General features: G+C 33.7%; 4 protein-coding genes across 4 annotated transcripts; 3 read left to right on the forward strand and 1 right to left on the reverse strand.

Moving 5' to 3' along the window:
• The first annotated feature begins 5,497 nt into the window (after positions 1-5,497).
• LOC134254881 (otolin-1-A-like) lies at positions 5,498-6,323 on the forward strand. Its single transcript, XM_062737413.1, has 3 exons — positions 5,498-5,661; positions 5,914-6,041; positions 6,136-6,323. The coding sequence occupies exons 1-3, from the start codon at positions 5,498-5,500 to the stop codon at positions 6,321-6,323; spliced, it is 480 nt and encodes a 159-aa protein (XP_062593397.1).
• A 2,204-nt stretch (positions 6,324-8,527) lies between these two features.
• On the forward strand, positions 8,528-9,296 carry LOC134254883 (uncharacterized). The gene is made up of 3 exons (XM_062737414.1): positions 8,528-8,630; positions 8,718-9,170; positions 9,265-9,296. The coding sequence occupies exons 1-3, from the start codon at positions 8,603-8,605 to the stop codon at positions 9,294-9,296; spliced, it is 513 nt and encodes a 170-aa protein (XP_062593398.1). The 5' UTR covers positions 8,528-8,602.
• Positions 9,244-12,331, forward strand: LOC134254876 (uncharacterized). Its single transcript, XM_062737408.1, has one exon. It carries the CDS (start codon positions 9,317-9,319, stop codon positions 12,068-12,070), a length of 2,754 nt encoding a protein of 917 aa, XP_062593392.1. The 5' UTR covers positions 9,244-9,316; the 3' UTR covers positions 12,071-12,331.
• A 39-nt stretch (positions 12,332-12,370) lies between these two features.
• On the reverse strand, positions 12,371-23,644 carry LOC134254884 (B-cell receptor CD22-like). Its single transcript, XM_062737415.1, is given in 15 exon segments — positions 12,371-12,604; positions 12,720-12,793; positions 12,919-12,940; positions 13,235-13,323; positions 13,904-13,951; positions 15,063-15,081; positions 15,366-15,482; positions 15,838-16,116; positions 16,340-16,660; positions 16,751-17,026; positions 17,114-17,365; positions 18,178-18,447; positions 20,112-20,381; positions 21,810-22,079; positions 23,316-23,644. Coding segments are annotated over 12 exon segments (2,400 nt in total). The 5' UTR covers positions 23,581-23,644; the 3' UTR covers positions 12,371-12,604; positions 12,720-12,793; positions 12,919-12,940; positions 13,235-13,310.
• Positions 23,645-23,859: the final 215 nt, after the last annotated feature.

The raw sequence follows: 23,859 nt of genomic DNA on the forward strand, positions 1-23,859 counted from the left end.
AATTTGGAAATAAGTTTTTTAAAATTTATCCAAACAAAATATATAACATATAAATTAAAAAATTATGATATCAATACCCCCAGTTTGATATTGTCATCTACATTTTAAGTGGTGCTGTACTGAAATCAAAATAAACTGTGGATGTAATGAGCAAACTTAATCTGTTTTGCTGTCTATTCAAATTAGAAAAATTGGTTTCTTCAAATGGCCGAGTAATCTTTAAAAGGTCATGCTGTATTCGATGTTAAACACTTTAAGTTTAACATTGAAATATATTGGAAAAATCTTCTTCTCAAGAACCACAGAGACAGAAAATTTTGTGTAATAATTTACGTAACACTCTCTCTGGATGCTCTGTGTATATTTCTGATACATAAGACTGGATTTCAGAACCCTCTGTTATCAACACGACATACAACAAACACCACACATCATCACATCATTATCGACTTTTAAACAAATGACTTCATATCCAAATTCAAATGTTTGTTTTAAGGTTTTAATTTTACTTGTTAAAATATGGTTACCGAAAATTTATTATAAAAAAAAGCATTATGTCTTTATCAAATGTCCTTTAAAAATATACTAGTATATATATATATATTATATGGCGATGGAATTCTCACAACGCTGCCCTACACTACACAATCATTGAGAATGGAAGTGAGATACAGTATTTGGACATTAGTTTTTAGAGGATTGTTACCAATACAAGTTGTGATGAAATTAATTTTATTTATAAATTTATTTATAAAGCACAAATTACAACAACTCTTCAACTAAAATGACAATCAGGACAAGAATTTAAACCGCCAATTCAGTGAGGTACTTAAGGATATGGCTGCAAATGAAGCATATGTCAGAAATTTAAAAGAAGGATTGAGTACTAGTAATGCAGTAAATAACATCAATGATATAAAGGTCCAGTTGAGATACACAAGTTTATCACTACTGGATGTTCATTCGAAAACGGACATACTTAACACTACGTTAACTGGAAATTTGAGTGATAAAATTAGAGAGGTCTATGGACGAATAACCAGTATGTATTCTACCTTTTTCGTATGGGCAGAATAAAAAAAATATCTCTTGACGTTGTAATTTTTTGATTGTCATTCTCAAATATATCTATAGCTTCTAATACATCAGATACTTTTCACTAGTCGCATGATTTAATCTACCGACTGAATGAATTGATAATTCAATTGCTAGCATGTTTCAAAAATTATTTCAAATAAATCTTGCAGACATCACCAAAAAGGTAACTTTTACGGCAGGTGTGACGTCATCCAGCAGCTCCTGGAACAGCGGTACATTGCTTTTTGATAGGATCGTCTACAACATAAAAACTAATGTTCAAATAACTGTATCTCACTTCCATTCTCAATGACTGTGTAGTGTAGGGCAGTATTGTGAGAATTCGATCGGCATCAAAAGCAAGTTTTTTTAACTTGCCTAGATAGCCGAGCGGTCTAACGCACTGTTCCTGTACTGCTAGGAGACGAGTTCAACCCCGGGCTGGGGCAGAAGTGAGTAACCTTGTAAAAGTGAATTTCTCTGTGCTTTATATATATATATATATATATATATATATATATATATATATATATATATATATATATATATATATATATATATATATGTAAGACTCCAAAGTCCGATGGTGACGCCAAAGTCCGATGGTCTCGCCAAACCCCGATGGTCTGCGCCAAACCCCGATGGCTCATTGTCTTTACGGGCGCCAAAGTCCGATGGCCACGCCAAAGTCCGATGGCTCGTTTCCTATGAGACGCGCGACGCTAAAGTGCGATGGTCTGACACGCCGAAGTCCGATGGTGCGGATGAACAATCAACGTTTATGACGTCACAATAATCCAACGTCAATCCTTGACGCCGTTGTCCTGCATTCAAAAGCAATCATTTCTGAATTCGTCCTTGAACACAATTTTTATTATTGATTTTGCTTATTGCTTGCACCTTCTAGAGATATTCTGCGGGACGTGGAGGCCGGTCCTTCGGATGAGACCGTATAAACCGAGGCCCCGTGTCACAGTAGGTGCTGGCACGAAAAAGATCCCTCCCTGCTTAATGGCCCTAAGTGCCGAGCATAGGACAAAATTTGCAGCTCTCCACCAGCAAATGGTGGCGTCTCCATATGAGTGAAAAATTCTCGAGACGGACGTTAAACAATATACAATCAATCAATCAATCTAGAGATATAAGGGTTAGTCGTCGCACGCCACTCGATTGATTAGGGTTAGTCCTTGCATTGCACAACCCGAGTGAATTAGGGTTAGTCCTCGCACCAAAGTCGAGTGATTAGGGTTGGTCTTGCCCCAACTCAAGATATTTAGGTTATTGTTAATACACACTTTTCGAGCGTTAGTCTCGCACCTGCCTGAGAGTTAAGGGTTAGTTTTCGCATTTATTTATACTTATTCTAAAGACCTTTGCATGTCGCGGCATTGAGGTTTGGGCGCAGTGCTACTATGACGTCATAAATGTTAATTGTTTTCCGCACCGTCGGACTTTGGCGTGTCAGACCATCGGGGTTTGGAGCAGACCATCGGACTTTGGCGTGACCATCGGACTTTGGAGTCCCATCGCACTTTGGAGTCCTACATATATATACGATTTACAGTTCATAGATGAGTTGGTTCGAATTTCCATTCCTGATTTCAGTTGGATTTTATTCCCCTCTTCTAAATATGTACATGTTCCGCATCTCGGATCTCCGCATTTTTTAATGGTTGGAATTTCCTCCTGTGTAGTAAAACGGGCCTTGGTCAACAGTTTTTTAAGACTTGGTGCTTGTCGTCGACTGTTTATGATATCATTTGGCTGAACTAAACTTTTCATGTTTTCCGATTGTTCTAAAACTCATCTATGAACTCATCTATGAACTGTAAATCGGAAAACGTCATCTACTGTGCCATCTGTCCGACGTGTAAAGAATATTATATTGGACAAACGGGAAAATTAAATGCCAGGGTTCGTGTGCACAAGCAACAAATTAAAGACCCTAGTGTGCGTAATACACCGTGTTGTGAACATTTCGCAAAATGTGGCAAAGGAATATTTAAGATTTTCCCTTTTTATAAACTTCCAAATGAAAACGAAAATTTACGTTTGGCAAAAGAAGACTATTTTATCAACCTCTTTAAACCCAAACTTAATCGCAAATGATACTGTATATTTCATATTTTGAAATTTCATTTGTATAATATGTAAAAATTAGTGCAAGATTTGTACATTAACAATTACGCCAACTTAACGCTACCTACATCTATTATGACGTCACAATGAACTTTATGCTTTTGACGTTACCAGGTAACCTACCTGACATTTGTATAACTGCCTGAAGAGCCGAACATGGCGAAAGCGCTTGCAGTAAATGTTTTGTGATATTTTTGGATTTTTACTTTTAATATATATATATATATATATATATATATATATATATATATATATATATATATATATATATATATATATATATATATATATATACCGGAAAAACCTAACGTTCTCCTCAAAAATAGTCTGTAAACTTCTCACATTTTCAACTTCTCAAGAACCACTTCGTCAATTTCAGCCAAACTTAGTATAAAGCATCTTTATGTAAAGGGGAAATTAAATTGTTAAAATGAAGGGCCAATTCTGTTTCCAAGGGGAGATAATCAAGAACATAGGGTGGGGTCATTAAAAAAATCTTCTCAAGAAGCCAAAGCTGTGGAAGCATCCTGGGGTAGGATAGGATTCTAAATTGTTAAGATAATGACCCCGAGGGTAGGGCGAAACCACAGTAAAGAATATAAGTTTTACATCGAAATATATAGGAAAAATCTTCTCAAAAACCAGTTTGCCAGAAAAGCTAAAACTTATGTGGAAGCATCCTGTGGTAGCTAGTGTGTAAGAAGAGGGGAAATCTGGTAAAGAACTGCATCACCAAAGTTACCCAGGTGAGTGATGTGGTCCCTGGGCCTCTTGTATTGCGTGACAAATGTTTAATTCAATCATCTTAAGGTATACTTTTTTAAGCTGATCAACTGGTTTTTAATTTGAATTATATTGAGTATAATTTCTTAACAATAAACTAGTCAGACATTGAGAATCATATTGTTATCTGACTATATATGTTTTCTTTACACGTTCATGTACAATTAAAATTAAATATACGTGAAAAATAATTAATCTGTAGGTTGTTTAGAATATTATCAAATCCAAACTCCAATAAGAACATTAACATTGATTAAGTCCATTACACAATTTTTTGACAGTATACCTATCAATTTTCATAGCCCTATTTTTTTTTTAAGTTCTAAATCTTTGTTTGAAGGATTTCATTATTGATTTAATTTGTTTGATAAAAATTTCAGTGTTTGTTTTAAATCAAGCGTTTTAAAATAAATTATGTAAAATTCCTTAACCTCCGAATTTTATTCCTCAGAGCAGTGATTTTTCATTATTGCCACAAAGCAATTTTAGATCAATCTTGTGTCTTACCGCCTAGAAACCAAGGAAGGCCTTTTAAGTTTCTAAGCTGGAATTGGAATTTAAAAGTCTCAAGTGTATATGCAACATGATTTAAAAACATTTCAATTCATCACAAATTCATAGCATGATAAATTTGCCCTTTGATGTTTACAGAGGAGTATATAAAGGGAATTCGATTGATGATATAAGAAAATACAAGAATATACAAGGAATTCAACACAATACTTTTGAGGAATTCTACAAGTTAATGTTAGTGTTCTAAATTTCTTTTGCATCTCTATTTTACTGTTTCTGTTTAATACCGGTTTTGCATTGCTTATGCAAGGAAATCCTAATATCAGCGATGTAGTCCATGCACCAGCCGGACATAATATCAATGCAGCAGAAATCAAGCAAATGTTTCTTAACTTGACAACTGAGGTAGGAAATCTCAAGAGACAAATGGACATTATACCGGTTCTAAAGAAGAATATTACCGTTCTTGGTGAAGAAAAATTGTTACTTCAAAACAGAGTATTCTTTTTGGAGGCTGAACTGAATAAACTAAATGCATCGAAACCGCCTTCCAATGATGAATTAATGGCTTGTCTACGAAGCACGAAGCAAATAGTGCAAACTTTGGCGGCAAATGAGGAATACGACAAAAATCTTACAATTCGATTGAATAATGCAGGAAATATCATTGCAATATTTGGCAAGCAGAACAAAAACATGACTCAGCGTCTCGATGAATTAGTGAATAACATAGTGATAAATGATATCATGGACAAAAACTTAACTCAACAATATCAAGAAGTTGTAAATGATTTGGCTGCAAATGAAATTAATAACAAAAATTTGTCTCTACGCCTTAATGAAGTAGTGAATAATTTGGTAATAAATGATAGGCAAAATAAAAACTTTTACCCTTAGACTCAATGAAACAATAAATAAACTTGACGTAATGAATGACAATCAGGACAAGAATTTAACCCGCCAATTCAGTGAGGTACTTAAAGATATGGCTGCAAATGAAGCATATGTCAGAAATTTAAAAGAAGGATTGAGTAATGCAGTAAATAACATCAATGATATAAAGGTCCAGTTGAGATACACAAGTTTATCACTACTGGATGTTCATTCGAAAACGGCCATACTTAACACTACGTTAACTGGATATTTGAATGATCAAATAAGAGAGGTCTATGGACGAATAACCAGTATGTATTGTAGGAATTTCGTTTGGGCAAAAAACACATGTCTCTTTATGTTGTCATTCTCATACATATCTATAGTTACCAATACACCAGATATTTTTCGAATTTCACTGATGATGATTAAAAAATACAAATACTTATTACAAGTATAAATAAGTTATTATATATTAAGATATTTTTTCATTATTCATTTGTAAACATGTTTAAAAATATTTCAAATTAATCTTGCAGACATAACCAAAAAAGTAGCCTTTACGGCTGGTGTGACGTCAGACAGCAGCTCCTGGATGAGTGGTACACTGGTGTTTGATAGGATCGTTTACACCATAGGAGGTGGATACGACTTAAGTACTGGTGTCTTCACATCCCCTGTAGACGGACACTTTGTTTTTTTTCGTAAGCGTTAAAGCTTATCCTTTGCATGGTATATACACCTATCTAGTACTAAACGGCTCGGCTAAAGTCACAACAGCAGCAGACACTAGTGGTTCTTATGACACAGGTTCAAATATGGCGGTGTTAAGGCTTCAAAAAGGAGATCGTGTTTGGATAAAATATTATATGGGGTCTGGTTATTCTACCAGAAGTTCTGCTCCTGTTACCACATTCTCTGGATTCCTGCTATATTGATTGAATATTGTAAATTCTAGTATCTGTCATTACCCGATGTTTATTGTGAAGCAATATTAAAATTGTTAGTTATTTGCGTTTTTGCATAATATAAATTACATGTAAGTGTTGTTTTGTGATAATTAATATAAACTTGAAACGAAGCAGCTGACACACCGGTGCTTGCTTTAACATGGAGAACAAAGTACGGCAAATAATCCCTATTAATATTTCTATGCACAAATTTCAAAATTCAATTTGTAAATTCTAGTATCTGTCATTACCCGATGTTTATTGTGAAGCAATATTAAAATTGTTAGTTATTTGTGTTTTTGCATAATATAAATTACATGTAAGTGTTGTTTTGTGATAATTAATATAAACTTGAAACGAAGCAGCTGACACACTGGTGCTTGCTTTAACATGGAGAACAGAGTACGGCAAATAATCCCTATTAATATTTTTATGCACAAATTTCAAAATGTTTTACATATTCACTACAAATATTTATTTTTATTTCATAGTAAAATTCATATAGTTAAAAAAAATTATACCAGTATTAATCAATGATTTTTTCTTAATTAAAACTATCTCTGATATAAATAAGATGCTTTAAAATATGTTCATTGAAGTCAGGCTCCTCACTGTAATTACCATACACAAATAATCCATATCAGACTCGTACAGAAAATATATGTGTAAGAAAAAGCGCATAATGAATTTTATTAGGGGTTGAATCCAGATTATTTGTTGCTACAACATATTAAAAAGCGTATTATTGAGAAACTTTTTTTCCGTAAATAACCAAAACAAAGAATTTATTGACATGCACTTCAACCAAGCCAATTAAAAACTTCCTTAAGATATCCTTAATAACGAAAACAAAACTGCTGCAAAAGAAACGATCAAGACTGTCTAATTCTCAAACAAAACAGGCTGGGCCATCTTTAAAGTTATATTTGCTTACCCTCTTCTGATTTGGATAAAAACAACTGGGTCGGTTGGTAGATGTGGTATTTTTTCGGCCGAAAATTTCCACAAACATGTTGACGATATCAGAAAATTCAAGAAAAAAAGGGATACGCGTGACCGAATTCTACATTTTCGAGCTATAATGTCAGTTTTGTACTGTTGTCTAATAATTCGTATTATCTGGTTTTGTGTTTTGTTGTCGAACTACGAACTTACACCTTATTAATAAAGACCACAGAGAAAAGTTGTAATGTATTTCATAAATGTGATAATAAAATCCTCGCCTTAACTTAATTATCTTTTTGTGTTTTTCAAGCCTTTGTCAGACAGACCTCTTCCAATGATATAATGAAAAATGAGACTGATTGATTGATTGATGTTTTACGCCGAATCGGCAATATTTTAGCCATATATCGGCGAGCAATGAGAACTTCAAACATAGAAAAAAGTTCCAATGTTTTGTGTACAAACCCTAATATGAGACTTCATTGTCCAAACAAACACTTGTAAAAAGAATTCATCGTATTATTTCTTATGACTTCCAGCAAAAAAAATTGCCAAATTCTTTGACTATATCCTAAAGACGTATAACGATTTGAGAAAGTGCCAGCATTTTAAGTGCAAGCATTTGTTAATAATTAAATACTGTATACAGGGAAATTTTCCCTCCCGTTTTATTTTTGCCCCTTTTTTGATTTGGCGAATTTTAAACTGGGCGAAATCAAATTACACAGCATAATTTCTTAATCAGAATTAAGAATGGGTGAATTTAAAACAGGGCAAAATTGTTTGCAAGTGAAAAAGGGCGAAAATAATCCTGTATAGAGTATTATGTTATCCTACCGAAGACTGACTGGATATTGAGAAAAGCATTGTTGATGACGAGAGCCTGTCCTAGCTTTATCCAATATTTTTAATACTATTTTGGCAAACATTATCTTGGAAGGGAGCAATTTTACTCGTAAATCTTTATTTTTTTTATATTTCGACCATTTTACATTTTGTCATGCAGATCACGCCTTTACAAGAAAAGATACACATCCCAAAGTCTGATCCTACTTCTTTACAGGTACAGGTGTTTTTCTTTTTAGCTGAAATCAATTTAAATATTGCTGCAGTACAAGCTTAAATAAATTTAAAATTTAAATGCGTGAAAAAGATACCTGATTTTTTAGGTCAAATCTGTGCGCGATACGGCTGACCTGACACACCCCAGAGAATTTTCATAAAAGAACGCCAATGAGGAAGTGAAAAAATACGATTGTCGTAAAAACCATTAAGTTAGGTTGGATTTTAATATCTAGAGAACACAGCTGAAAAAGCCTATAATGGATGATAACTCTTCGAAACCTGAAGGTAGGCTTATATGAGATAAAATACTTAATTATCAAACGCTACATATGTTAAGAATTATAGTCAACTTTTTACTTTCTCTTTCTTCAGAATCTTGTAAGATCGCCATTCCTAACCTTACATATATCATAGAACTTCTACTTCCTTTATACACTACGTCTACTAAGAACAATCAAAAAGACCAACACCATGCCCAGAAGTTTAACGAAATGCTCCATCGGACTGAACAACCAGTCAGGTTTCATTGTGTTCAGGTAGGAAGTGTTCCAGAATTCTATGAAATTCCCAAATTGTTCAAACGTGATAAAAATCTTGATAACCCTGTTCCTGAGTATGTCCGCAACAGTGACATCGATGTCTTACAAGTCGTAGATTGTTCTCCATTGACTGAGCATAATGAATCAAATCACTCCCCCGTGTCCAAAACAGACCAAATAAACTCCAATGTTTATATAGAAACAAATGACACTCATCCTGGATACTGCAGACTTCGTGTCTTAAACCCCCAAAATGAAGTTCTGCTGAACAGAAAAGGAATGAAATGTGCATCTTTGCTGGATGGAAAATATTTCATCAACACAAATCTAAGGGATATTGATGAGTTAGCTAGAAAAATATATATAAGCTATGATGACAGATATAATGTTGAACGCAAAGGCCCTGCTTTAGGAGTAGAATTAAGAGATAACATGACGACTTTAGACAATCCCTCATTCAAAGACGAATGGGATTTTACTTGGGCGATCCCTTGTCTATGGCCTGAGTGTGCACGATCGTGGATTGAACGATGTAAAAAAAGTGAGTGGCTCCGTAAAGCAGATATTGAGAAAATCCTAGAAAATGGTTGTCACGTCGTTCCTGTTGCCCATAAGAAAACAAATGGCCCCGAATCTGATATTGAATGGTGTTTTTCCTTTGCCACGACAGAAGTGGAATTGGCAAATTCGATTTTAAATGACTACCAAAGACATTCCTACGTGTTTTTTAAACTTTTCAGAAGAGCACTGATCCACAAAGATAAGAAATTTGAGGTTATTTCTTCTTATCACTGCAAAACAGTTTTTCTGCATGCATGCGAAATCTTACCTGAAACAAGATGGGAAAATCCTGGTTGGTGTTTTCTTTACCTGTTGAATAGGCTCTTGCAGCATGTGAAATGTAGGAATCTCCCTACTTTTTTCATTCCCGAAAATAATTTATTTGACGTTTTAACAGACGAGGCAGATGCAGAGCGAATTTTGAAAGAAGCGAGGAAGAACCCCATGCTTATATTACTTCCCTTTACGGACGAATATGTGCTTCAAGACCAAAGTAGAAGATCGGCATTTCGAGAGGACATCCAGCCATTGATCGATAATGACAATTTGAAGAATATACAAACAAATAAAGATAATTACATGATGGTTCTTGAAAAGGTTACTTGGAGCTGCCTTATGAGCCTCAAAACGACAGAAATCGCCAGGCTATTAGTTGACATGTATAGACATATGAAAATGTTCTTTGAAAATCTTTCGGATTTTATTCTGAGCATCATAGAAAAGCCTACATGCATGTCTCCTCCAACACAGTACACATTAGTTTTTCCAGTTACTATGTTGGTGCAATCAATACTTGTTTATGCTCAGAATAGTCAGGGCACGTCTGGTCTTCAGGAGTATCTAGCATTACTTTATTCTTCAGCATCGATGTCATATCCCATCGATTCTGAGAAATTCAAGGAAATCAAAGAAAAAACACTGACACTTTATATGAAGTTGGAAAGAGATAAAATGAGTGTTCAAGGACATATTAACTATGCCATTTTTCTGCTTAGATGCAACATGAAAAAAGAAGCAAAGGATGTATTAGATCTTTTTACAATTACAACAGGAAAGAATTGCCAACACCAAATGAACAACTACAATGTTCTTACGTTTAATGCGCTACCACGACTTTTGATGGCACATTTGTCGAAAACATTGTTCACCAATGCATTTAAACAAATCCAATTTCCAACTGTATCACTGGCTTACTTTGTACGCATTTTATGTTACGATGAAGATGACATCACATCGTGGAATGAGTACATAGTGAAATTCCAGAATTATTGCTCAGCAGACCAATACTCAAGCTCTCACTATCTTCTTGGTTTATTGTGCGAAACCAAAGAAAAATTTGTAGAAGCAGAAAAGGCTTTCATTGATTCAGGAAATTTTTTGGAGGCAATAGAGAAAGCAATTATTTGTCACGTACAGTGTGTAATACAAAGTACTTCATGCAATTCTGCAGTCCAATATATCATTAAGGTTTGGGGGAAAATGTTTCAACACTTTCCAGTTGAAGAAGTTTTGGTGTATTTAACACTAAAAGCGAGATGTCCGGAAAAATCAGTAGATATGTTCAAGGAAATAAGTAAAAGATATCCCGATTTTACTAAATCAAGAGTAAATTTGGCATTTATGTATCTAGCATATGCTTGCTCCTTGCCATTTGAGAATACAGACAGAATTACAGCATTTGGAAATTCAAAAACAGAATTTAACAGGTTGTTGACTGTAGGAGATAAACCTCCATCAGGCATAATTGCAGGGATTGGTCTTTTACATTTTGTACAAAAAGAGTGGCATGAAGGGATTGAATTCTTGAAAAAGTACATTGAACATATTGATGACGACTCTGAAAACGAGTTCTCGATATCATTGCTACATGCACTAGACGAATACCTAAAGAACGAGATAGATATCCATGGAGTTTTTCGCTGCAAGTCAAAAGCCTTTTGTTACTACATTTTAGGGAACAGTATGGTTTTTTGGTTAAAAGAAAAAGGACGTTATTCCAAAAATGACACAGATAAGACCACAGTACTTTATCTTAGAAAAAGTAAACCCTCTTCTGCGGGACAAGACAAAGTGGAGAAAAATCGAGATTCAGCAGCAGAAGACATTGAGAAGATAGAAATGGATTCAACGGAACGAAACGCAGACAGAGAAATACATGTAGATGCTCTATTGAAAGATTTCGAAAACTACTGCCTCGAGGACTTTAGTGCGACATCATTTAGTCTACTCGGATATCTTTACATGATGAAAGAAAACTGGAATACAGCAGTCGTTTGGCTGTGTCATGCAGTGTGTGCTGAATATTTAGGAAAAAACTTTTACAAATTCAAGAAAAAAAGCAAAACAGCTGGAGAACTTCAAGAATATATAAAGTCTCCACAATATAAGCCAGACGGGCTTCAAAATTACACAGCTGCTAAACAAAACATAACGGTCTGCCTAGAAAGAGCAAGTAATCCAGTGCCTCTCCATAAAATCATAGAAGAATGTTCTATACCAGTTGAACTGATTCCAGAAGTATTTGGTGATTTCACTCTAGAGTCAGATAAAGTGGGGATGATATACTTAAACAATACAGACTTGAAAGATCCAGATCCTGTTGAGGTAGTGCCGAACAAAAATTAAAAATAGACAAAGAAGAAATGAGTGTGAAAATAAAGAAAATATATTACAATTAGCGCGAATATGAGTTGCACAATAAACTAAACAATATTCTTAGGCAATTATGTACTTTTGAGGATTGTTTATATTATACATAAATACAGTGGATGAAGATGAGTGTATCATTCAAATTTTTATCCCAAGAACATCGTTGTCAATCTTGAAGCTGTCGAAGTCAATATCAGTTATCTAAATCACATCTAAATGCTATATACATAATAATTTTTATTGAAATTGAAAACAATTGTTACACAGATCCAGTCATATAAGAACTGTTCGTGGCTTAATTATGCAAAGTGTTCGTAAAATCCCAAGAATTGTAATAGAAATTAAAAGAAACAACAATTTTATGCATTCTTATTTTATAATCCTCTTATTAACACTTAATACATATATTTCAGAAACACAAGGTCATGTCTACTCAGTTGAATAATTCTTTCATATAGACATCTGCTGACGTTCTTGTTTCGGACTCTGTGTTAGTTGGATCTTGGCAATCTGTAAATTTACAAAAAATACTCCTTTACTTTAATGTAATTAAAAACCGACCAAAACAATTTTTCATTTTTATTATATTTTAGTTATCTTTTGAAAGATTTCAACATCTATATACCTTCAATCTTTGCTAATGCTTCATATTTGTTTTCTTCTTTTTGGTGTTGTAGATCAAGACTTTCATAACCTTCACTGAAAATTTTTGTAAAAAAGAAGTTGAGGAATATTTAAATTAAGAGTACCACTTCATGCACAGTGTGAATCGCTAGCAAAAACTTATACTTCATACAAAACAAACTTTGAAAAAAAAAGCTTACGTGATATTTTCATCGCTATTACCTGGAAAAAAGACCAGTAAATTTACTTTTAAGTACTGAAAAGTGGTCAAATTTTCATGGAAATAAAAAAATAATACAATGCAGTTCGAGGGTTTTGGTTTCGTAGTTCAAAACATGAAATTTGTTGAAAGAGGCATAAATTTGTGGGTCCCATAACAAGAATTCAACAAAAATAACCCATATGAAAATGAACCATTTCACAGTATATGTTTTAAAATTATTTTGAATAATTTTTTTTGGTATAAACAGCTCTAGTTTGTGAAAGGGCTAACTGTTGCGTAAAATAAATACTTACTGCCTGCCGATTGGATAACGTCATAATTCTTTTCTCCGTCCCTACTAACCGCCTTTAGTTCTTCGTAGTGCACCCTTTATATAAGGAAACTTTATCATTCTTGACCAAAGATTGAAACTGAAACCTTATAAATGATTGATCAAAACAATAAAAATGCATTAATTTTCTTTAATGAATCGTTAAAATCAAGTTAACAAAAAAAAAAAAAAAAAAAAAAAAAAAAAAACTGAGGGAAACACAAATGCGTCAGGATAGGAGAGTATATTTAAATCTGCTTTTTCTTTGTGTCTGCCGTGTAAAGTAAAGCCTTAAAATGTTTTCTAAATGTCATTTACATCTGAGGGGTTGATAATTTTAAGCCCTTTTTGAGTTCGAGATATTTACATATTTTCCATGTTTCCTAATCAAGTACAATAAAAAAGCTCTGAAGTTTAACAAGTTGAGTCGGGGATACCAAATGCAGTGATCAGTAATGCCTTTTGAATGTTGTTATTTTAATATTGAATATTGAATAAAACTTATTTAAATCTTTAGATAACCATTGCCTTTTCAATTGTTTGAATGTATTACCTTTCGTCATTTTCTTGACCTGAAAATAAAAAAAGAGAAAAAGATAAAGAAAAATTTTAACGAGAAATGAAAAGTACATTACTTTAACTATTCATCTACTTATCTTTTAAATCTGAAGTTTTGCTCGACACTTCGGTTTTCTTTTTCCTGTAAAAAAAAAATAAAGAACTCCTCTAGATCTGATCATTGAAATAAATTAAAACAGACTCTTTACTATACGAGTAAATCTGGCGTTTTTTCTCGGCTCATATTGAGTATTATTATGCTTCCTGTCAGTTTGTCTCTATATAACCCATACCCTACTATTCTCGCATAGTGTTCTAAGGATTTATATAGCGTAAGCATACTATGCCGAAATAGTGCACGGCTTCCATTTTTGAGGAAAATCCGACAACGCCCATACCGGGGAACGAACTCACGACCCCGAGATTGTCAGTCCGACGTGCTACCGATTACGCCACAGACGCCGTTATCTATAGTATTGTACTATAATATATATAAACTTAGTTTCAAATATTTTATAATTAAAATTAAAAACTATCAAAATAATTCTTCTAAAATAGTTTCTTGCAACCCCCCCTTTCCTCACTCAAATAATATTCTCTAAAACTATCTGTAGATTATACCTAAAGCATGGAACGTTCAAAATATATTAAAGAAAAAGATTATGACGTACATGTTGCATACGGTGACGTCATAATAGAGTAGACGAATGTTACAGGTAATGAAACATTGGGAATGAAGAAAATATTGCCGTTTTTATCAGTAACAACAGTCAGCATAATAATAACAATAGTGTTGTGTTTTGCGTGCACTATGCCTAAATAGTAGTCAGGGTTTGACACATAGTGCACTCGCCTCCGGCTCGTGCACCATGTGTCAAACCCTGACTACTATTTAGGCATAGTGCACGCAAAACACAACACTATTATATAAATATATTGTTGTTATAAATCTATAACAACCAAAACAATTCAATGCTTTAACGCATCTTTGATTATGTACATTCAGTTATATATACTTCGATTTGTATTTTTATGTAGATATATGTACATCATGAATTTCATTCACAAAAGCTTCATTATTAATCATACGTTTTCTTTCTTTTTCTTTCAATATTTCCTTGTTGTAAAAAGAATCATCTTATTGAGTTTAATGATAATTATGATCGAACTTGCATTTCTTTAAATAAATCAAGTTTTTTTCTCAATACAACATATATTTTGTTAAATGTATCAAAATTTGGTCATGTGCATACCTGAGATTTGTGGCTCTTTCTGAAATTTACAATTCAAAATTCAAAATATAGAATTGAATTCATAAATACAAATCATTTAGTCACTTACTTTTTAACTTTGGATTCTTGAACTGGATTTGGATGTTTTGAATATCAAAAAAAATTTAAAGTAAGAGGTAAGTCACAATAGCTTTTTCTCTGTATATTTTACGCTCTTTTTTGTCGAATCTCTGGATATTATGTTTTTCTAATGAAGTTTGACATAATGAGGTTTGCCTAACATTCGAATAGTCATTAATGGTGTGTGAATGAAAAGATACAAACCCAGGCAATTGATTTGGTATTTTCTTCTGATTAATATAAAAAGAACAATAACTATCACCAGAAAAATGCTGCCAACAATTCCACCAATTGGGCCACCTATGTCCAGGACAGCAGTTTCTAAGATATAAAATGCAAACTTGACAGAAATTGGAAAAAAAATCGGTAGGCTTTAAAATAAAGAGGAATTAAAGGGAATTACAAAACACATACGAGTATATTCTTATCATTTGCACGGAATGCTTATTGTAAGAGTATGTCGACTGTTTCAAGTACGCAAACGAACAAACTGACGGCAAAAAATCAAAACTTCGCATAATTCGAACACTCATGAATAAGCCTTCATACCATAGATATCAATTTATTTTTACACCTTTAAATTTATTTATTATACGCTCTTAAATAGATAAATATTCGGAACTGGCCAAACGACTGTACAAGTAAATCGGTATATGGCTCAAAAAAGTTAATATACCTTTTGTTGTACAGTGTACTTCCTCAGACGATGTTTCTCCATTTCTATTTGACGTAACGACTTTGAAAAGGTATAGTGTTTGATCTTTTAATCCCGTGATAGTGGCATAGGATTGTAATTGTATCTGAGCTGTATTCTTCTGAAGCCCAGTATTTGTTCTGTAAGATACAACAAATGTCTGATCTGCTCCACCATTAAAACCTGGAATCCACTTTATGAATGCTTTTCCATTTGAAATTGCACAGTCAAGTGAAATATTTCTTGGAGCGTCTGGTTTTCCTAAAAAAGTTTTTAGATTTTTTCAATTAAAATTAGAGATTAATATTGGTTTGTCAGAGAATACATTTGGAAAAGTGATCGTTGTAGGAAAATAATGAGGCATAACGCAACATGCCAGATATCGTTCAAATAAAAACAGACCAACATTGTCATTTCACTTCAAATCAAATGGAGATTTAAAAAAGAAAGGAAAAAGTGCAAAATTTCATTTATTTGACCTTACTTTCTGGAATCACATGATAGGTGACTGTATAGTTTTGAGATACATTTCCTGGAATGCTAGCAGTAACTATGTAGTAACCGAACTCCTCTGGACGCACGGTCATTTTAGCAAGACTTGTCTGTATTGTTGACACATTCAGTTGTTCTGAAAATGTTTGAAATTCACCAGAAAGTGTGGTTAACATATCCGACGTGTTTGTTTTAAATTTCCATGATATCGTTGGGAGAGGATATCCAACGAATTGAGTAGATATATTCAGTCCTTTTCCTTTTTGAATTCCAATTATGATAACTGAATTTCCATCTAAATGTCTTGGTTTGCCTTGAAATAAATGTTTGTCTTAAACTTCATATGTAAGACATATAACAAAAATATAAGATAAAACACTCTACAAGATTTAAAGTTACTTACAATAAATATGGATCCCGAGTTTAATTGATGATGTTGATCCATAGAAGTTTCGGCTGTTACATGTATAATTAGAAGTTTGATAACACTTAGCAGATACTTCATTGAATATGAGAGATTTCGATGGCCCACTTGAAGAGATTACCTGTCCAGTTTCTTTATTTTCGATTTAGATGTTAGAAAGTGGAAAACTGTCAACTTTACACATAATACTAAACTGTGAAGATTCTTCATAAACCTGATTACCACTTGCTTGGAACACTTCAATATCTGGAGGATCTACAAAAAAAAAATAAGGACATGTAATAATTAATTTAAATTAAAACTTATTTAAGCAAATTTATAAAAACAACATTAAAAACATACAATTAACCGTCACAACGAGGCTTCTTGAGGACGAAGAGATCACGTTACTAGCTGTGCATGTGTAGTTCCCCCTCTTTGTTCGTTTCAGTTCTCCAAGGTCTAGTCTTGCTGAATTCACTGTACTCACTCCTGTCCAACGGTATGTACAGGTTGGATTGCAGACTGCTGAACACATAATAGGGCTTACTGTCTGGTTCTCTACTTTGTTTATGGTGTTGATGTCTGGGGAAAATGTAACTAGGCTTGGACCATCTAAATTGATATAAACAGATTTATATGTATGAATTCCTTTATCAGAGGGGCATAAATTACTAATGTGAAAACTCAACCTACCATTTTTTAAAGATAAAAGTTCATTTGATTTCACTCAATGCAAAAGCAACAACTTCTATGAAAAAGACTGATCGAAAGAAGAGAAAACATAACGAGAGAAATCTGCATCGGGATTCGACCGTGCCTCGGTCAATAAGGATTTCAATTTCACAAACAGGATTACTCTGTATGAAGTCACAAACTCACTGTGCAACTTATAATCATTTCTGGTGTGTAAAAGGTGTTATCAATATTCCTTTTAAACAACATGGTGGGCCTCTGATAATAATTGCATTGGTTGAGAAGATTACTGTCTTTAACCATATTATATTTCCTCTCGATATAATTTTTTGCAGATTCATCCCATCCAAGAGACTTACAGACTAGATTTTAAATCCACATCTGCCCTCCGCGTGGACAACTGAACAGGTGTCAATTCTACAAACATTTTTATTGATCTTGTAAGAAGCCTTTTCACTGACAAGTGATGTCACACTAGTATCAGATGCACGTTAGAATGTGATAAAAGGCGACAAACGTACAAAGAGTTGTTGGAAAGTTAACGATATATTGTAGAAAAATTAGAATATTTAGAAAGATAATACGGACATATATTTGACTTTCAAGCTCCGCTTCCGCATTGTCTAGAACCATTTTTTTCAAGGACCCAACGAATTTCCTTATATCCCTCTAAGTGTTCAGACAAATAATAATGCATTTTTTTTTTATTTCATCTCAATATTTTCACTCACATTGTACATTTACTTGTAATAAGGCTGGATAAGATGTTCCTATGGAGTTGGTGGCTGTACATCTATACGTGCCAGACTGATCTCTTTGTATATTTGAGATTTCGTACGTTGATCCCGTGTGAATAATGTTATCAGGATTGTCGTCTTTGATCCAACTCCATCGGATGCCTATGTTTGGATTGGCAGTCGACACAATGCATGACATTACAACAGGTGTACTTTCCTTAACTCTGTACGGATTTTGTGGAGTGATTTTAACTTCGGGTTTATCTAAAAACCAAATCTTCTCACAGAATAACTTTCAACTTTACTGATTTATCATTAATAGTTTGATTTCAGTTACTTACATGAATGCTTCCAAATAAGATGTTATTGTAAAAAAAAATATGATATTCGGATGGTGTCATAACAGTATTAGGCCCTTGGTTCACATCAAAACATGGCTGACGGAAAATAATTCCTGAGTTTTTCCCTTGATTTCAGGACTTTAGCAGAGAGGTAGGTGCCCATATTTTTTCTGAGATGTAAAACAGTATATTCTTTTCCAGTAAAAATAGAAGAAAAAAATTAATGAGACCAGATTTTTTCTAAATTTTATTTCAGGATTGAGTGATAAGGCCAAACACATGGCTTTCAAGCACCTAATTGACTTCGATGTAAACAAACTTGAACGCCTTGCTGGATGGGTATGTATTTTTTTTTTGTACCAAAATGTTAAGTAACAGTAGTACTACAAGATGTGAAAGGGAAACATCTGAGAAGTTTGTTTTGAATGAGTGAGGCCAAACTAAAGGTGAGTAATTTTGGTAAGAATATATAGCAGAAATTAATACTGTTGTGCAACCTTAAGGTCATAGGCAACGAAGGGTTTCCGGAGAAAAAAGGTTTATACATAGGTTTTCTCACTTAAAATGAAGGAGGCACCATTAAAAGTTAATAATATATCCTTGCCAAAATATTTTTTTGACAGTTCGTTTCCAATTAAGTAAATTATAGAATAGAAAAAAACATCCAGTCTTTTGATCATTATAAATAATAATTAGATGTTAAGGGAAGTAACTCAAAATTAAAGAACAGTGCTAGTATTTTTGTGTCTTATTTCTATATTTGCATTTTCAGCCAACGTACATGCATGTCATCGGAAATGATGATTCAAGAATGTATATTATGTATAAACTTCATGAAATAAATGGGTTTTAGAGAAAACGTATGGTTAAAAACCATATAGGTCCATTTTATTAACATTTTACATAGAAAATGCATTGAGAATTGTAACAACATTGATTTGACAAAGTCTATAAAGGAAGGCTGGCTTAATGGATGAAAAAGACCTGATTAAACATGTTTGGTACCATTAAACCTGTTCAAAAGTTCTTGAAAAATTCTATACGAAAACCAGAAACGTTGCCAATGTCCTTAAACAATGCCACTATTTTATTTCAAATACAAATAACATGTATAATATTACGTCAATATTTTCTCAGGAATCGGCATGAAGAAATCTACACTTGTTAAATACAGCACCTTGTTCCATCGTTTTGAAAATGTTCCACTTTGTCCTGGTACGTCGTGTACATGTACATCTGTCGTGGATGCTATGGTACATTTATAAAGTTTCATGGAATACAAAGTCTAAAATTTCTCTATACATGAAAGAATTTCTCGCTTCCGACACAGGTGTGTTTATTTCCTTTTTTGGAAAATTAATTAGTTAATTCATTGGAGTTACAGGTAAATCAATTCGATTTGATTCGATTTATTGAGGAATGTTTAATTGTTCTGAACACCTTGTGTCATTTTAATGACAGTAATTTGTAATAAGCCTTATCAAATCATTAATATAATACTAATATACCATTTAAATAAATCAATATTTCCTGAATAATGTCTTTGTAACACAACACATAAGTATATACATTGGTATGATTACTTACATTGTACATCTACTTGTATTGTTGCTGGATTGGATGTTCCTATCGAGTTCCTAGCTGTACATCTGTACATCCCTGTCTGATTCCTTTGTATATTGGAGATTGTATAGGTAGGCCCTCGATGGAGGATACTACTAGGACTATCTGCTTTGATCCAGCTCCACGTGATGTCCGAATTTGGATTGGCAGCCAACACGCTGCATGTCATTGACACTAACTGGCCTTCCGTGACCCTGTATGGGTTTAACGAAATTGTACTCACCTCAGGTTTATCTGCACATAAAGCATATTTGTATTTTGATGTATTCGATACATATTTTTTATTTACAAAATTAGATAAAAAACAAAATTCATAAGAAGTTCAATTGCTTGAAAACTATTTCATTGTGATAGGCACAACAAAAAATATGCTCTACACGAAGTATTTGTCAATAAAATGAACCCTTACAGCAGTCACGATACATAATTTTTCGCTGGTGGTTTTTTTGTTTATAAGCAAAACGGAGAATGGATTATTGCAAGTGATGGTGGAAAGCCCTATCTTTATAAGAGACATAGGAATCTTTCACACTGTTTGAGTTATTGATTAACTTGAATTTTCGGACGGTTGTTTTCTAATTTTGGATTAGAAAACTAGGGAGAGCCTTTCCCTATGGATGTAATGACAATGTCGATAGTGTTGGAAATCTTTCCAGTCCACAGTGTAGCAATGTACGAGAATGTGATGGGACTTTTTAACCATACACAGAGACGTAAGCGTAGTCATGGGCATCGGTCGTACAATAAACCTGTTATACACGATGTCTCTTTTGACTCATTACTACCTTAAACATAATCCTCCATCTTGTTCATGTTCTTCTTCGCCCTATAACTATAGTCCTGCTGGACACGTTATTACAGGTGACGTAAATATTGTTAATAATGAGGATCTTAGATCACTTATTTTAAAAGGTCTTAAATATAGGGAACCCCTATCCTTCAAATGGCGTCGGAATTTCATACTTATTATGGATTCTGTTGAAAATTACGCCAGACAATGGGCCAGATATGAAAAAAGAAGACATTTACACCCTGTCAGATTTAAATGTATCAGATCCATGTTAAAGTCGCGAATTAAAAGATTGAGGGGCAATATGAAAACCATCTATCCTTCTGTGTTCAATAATCCAGAAGTGAAACAAGAAATAGATAGATTACATGATCAGTACGTACTGGTCCCTGCCGACAAAGCAGGTAACAACATTGTCTTCGTTTGTAAGGCTCATTATATAAATTGTATTTTAGAAGAACTTGAATTTCCTAACAAGATATATGATGAAGTATGCGATATGGATCCTTACGTTTTTAAATGAATTCAAATAAATCAAAAAATGTTGCAGATGTGCATCTAAGGGACAGATAAAAACACGAAACTTGTATCAATTTCAACATTTCGATCTGGTAGTCATATTCTAGCAGACTTCATATATTTATTTATAAAAAAAATGATAGTACTTTATGCACACTAGCATTTTATTTCTGCCATTATTAAGGAACAGTTAGAAATCGAGTTTATGAAGAGACTTACATTTACATTCGACAGCTGTCTTTTACATTTAAGTAATTGGGGTTGTTCTTTGTTTAAATAGTAGAAGTCAGTCGTCGATTGTAAAAGTAAGTCTCTTTATAAAACTCATATAATACACTAGTTATAATACTTACAAAGCACATCGACCTGTACTGTAGCCGGTAGAGATGTTCCAATAATGTTTGTGGCTGTGCATGTATACGTCCCGGACTGTCCTCTCCGTATATTAGAGATTGAATAAGTAGGTCCATTATGAAGAATGATATCTTTGATGTCTGGTTTTACCCAGCTCCAAATGATATCTGTATTAGGAGTGGCGGTTATAATACCACATGACATAAGAGCTATTTCACCCTCTTCAACCTGATAGGGACTTGGTGTCATCATGTAGACTTCTGGCTTTTCTATGAAAAATAATTCTTTGCTAGTTTCTTGAGTATTTTGAAATAACATACAATCAATTACCTATTTTATATGTTGAGATTTAATCATAACAGATAAGAAAATGTAGTCACTGTGGTTTAAGTTTTGCAAATAACCTATGACAATTGAATCAGGCACTGTGTAGAAAACATGATTTCTGCAAGTAAATAAACTAGAGGCCCAGGGGCCACAGCGCTCACCTGAGCACATCAGCTAGGAAAAAACACATATCAGATCAGAACTGAAAGTAAACTTAAGTCGGGGGGGGCTTGAATTTTAACCCCCAAGGGGATCATACATTACCTGAGGATGATTCCATACAAATATAATTAATCCTGGCTTTGAAGTACTTGAAAAGAAGATTTAAAATGGTTTCCCTATATATTTCTATGTAAAACTTTGATCGGCCATTTCGGCCACGCCCTACCCCCAGGGATCATGACTTGAACAAATTTAAATCTACATTACCTGAGGATGATTCCACATGAGTTTCATCTTTCCTGGCCCAGTGGTTCTTGAGAAGAAGATTTTTAAAGATTTTTCCTATATATTCCTATGTAAAACTTTGATCGGCCCGTTTGGCCCCGCCCTACCCCCGGGGGTCATGACTTGAACAAATTTTAATCTACATTACCTGAGGATGATTCCACATGAGTTTCATCTTTCCTGGCCCAGTGGTTCTTGAGAAGAAGATTTTTAAAGATTTTTCCTATATATTCCTATGTAAAACTTTGATCGGCCAGTTTGGCCCCGCCCTATCCCCGGGGGTCATGACTTGAACAAACTTGAATCTACACTACCTGAGGATGATTCCACATGAGTTTCATCTTTCCTGGCACAGTGGTTCTTGAGAAGAAGATTTTTTAAAAATGCCAATAATTTTTATCTAATTCATAATTATCTCCTCTTGGAAAAGGGTGTGGCCCTTCATTTGAACAAACTTGAATCCCCTTCACCCAAGGATACTTTGTGCCAAGTTTGGTTGAAATTGGCCCAGCGGTTCTTGAGAAGAAGATGAAAATGTGAAAAGTTTACGACGACAACGACAACGACAACGACGACAGACAACGCACAAATTCTGATCAGAAAAGCTCACTTGAGCCTTCGGCTCAGGTGAGCTAAAAAGTCTAGCTTTACAATTGACTAATGTTTTAAAGATTAAAAAAATATATATATGTTTATATCGAATAATAGGAGAAGCTTGTTGTTAAACTTACTTCCAATGATCAGTCGTTTTTGACTACTACTGAATGAAGGACTTCCACTAAAGTAAGAACATCTCCATATCGTGTTATTTTCTTCTTCTGTCATATTTTCTGACGGAATGATGAGATTATACTTTGTCTCTGATGTACAGCTATAATTGTATCTAAAATTTATGTTAGCTCCTTTACAGCCAGTGACGTTTCCAACTAAACCTACGCTGGTTTCATTTCTGAAAAATCTAACAACTGCATGCATCTTTTGTGGAGGAATAGCCATTTGACAAGTCCATGTAAATTGTTGTCCAAGAATTGCTATATCTGATGTTCCTGTGAGATTGTATTTTGCTAAATTGAAGAATATTTAAATTACTAGATTAATAGATCTCAGAATTGTTATTAATAAAAATATTTGTTTCCACAAAACCTCAGTATGTCTTCACACTACAAGAATGTTTTACATTTTTCTCAGACGTAATTAACATTTCTTCGATCGGCTTTAATATATGACAAAATTATTTTATGCTGTACTTTTAAAGGGGTGGTTATAACTAAGCAT

The sequence above is a fragment of the Saccostrea cucullata genome, unplaced genomic scaffold (assembly GCF_032062105.1).
Source record: "Saccostrea cucullata isolate Sc308-1 unplaced genomic scaffold, CSIRO_AGI_Scuc_v1 ctg3995, whole genome shotgun sequence".
NCBI lineage: Eukaryota > Metazoa > Mollusca > Bivalvia > Ostreida > Ostreidae > Saccostrea > Saccostrea cuccullata.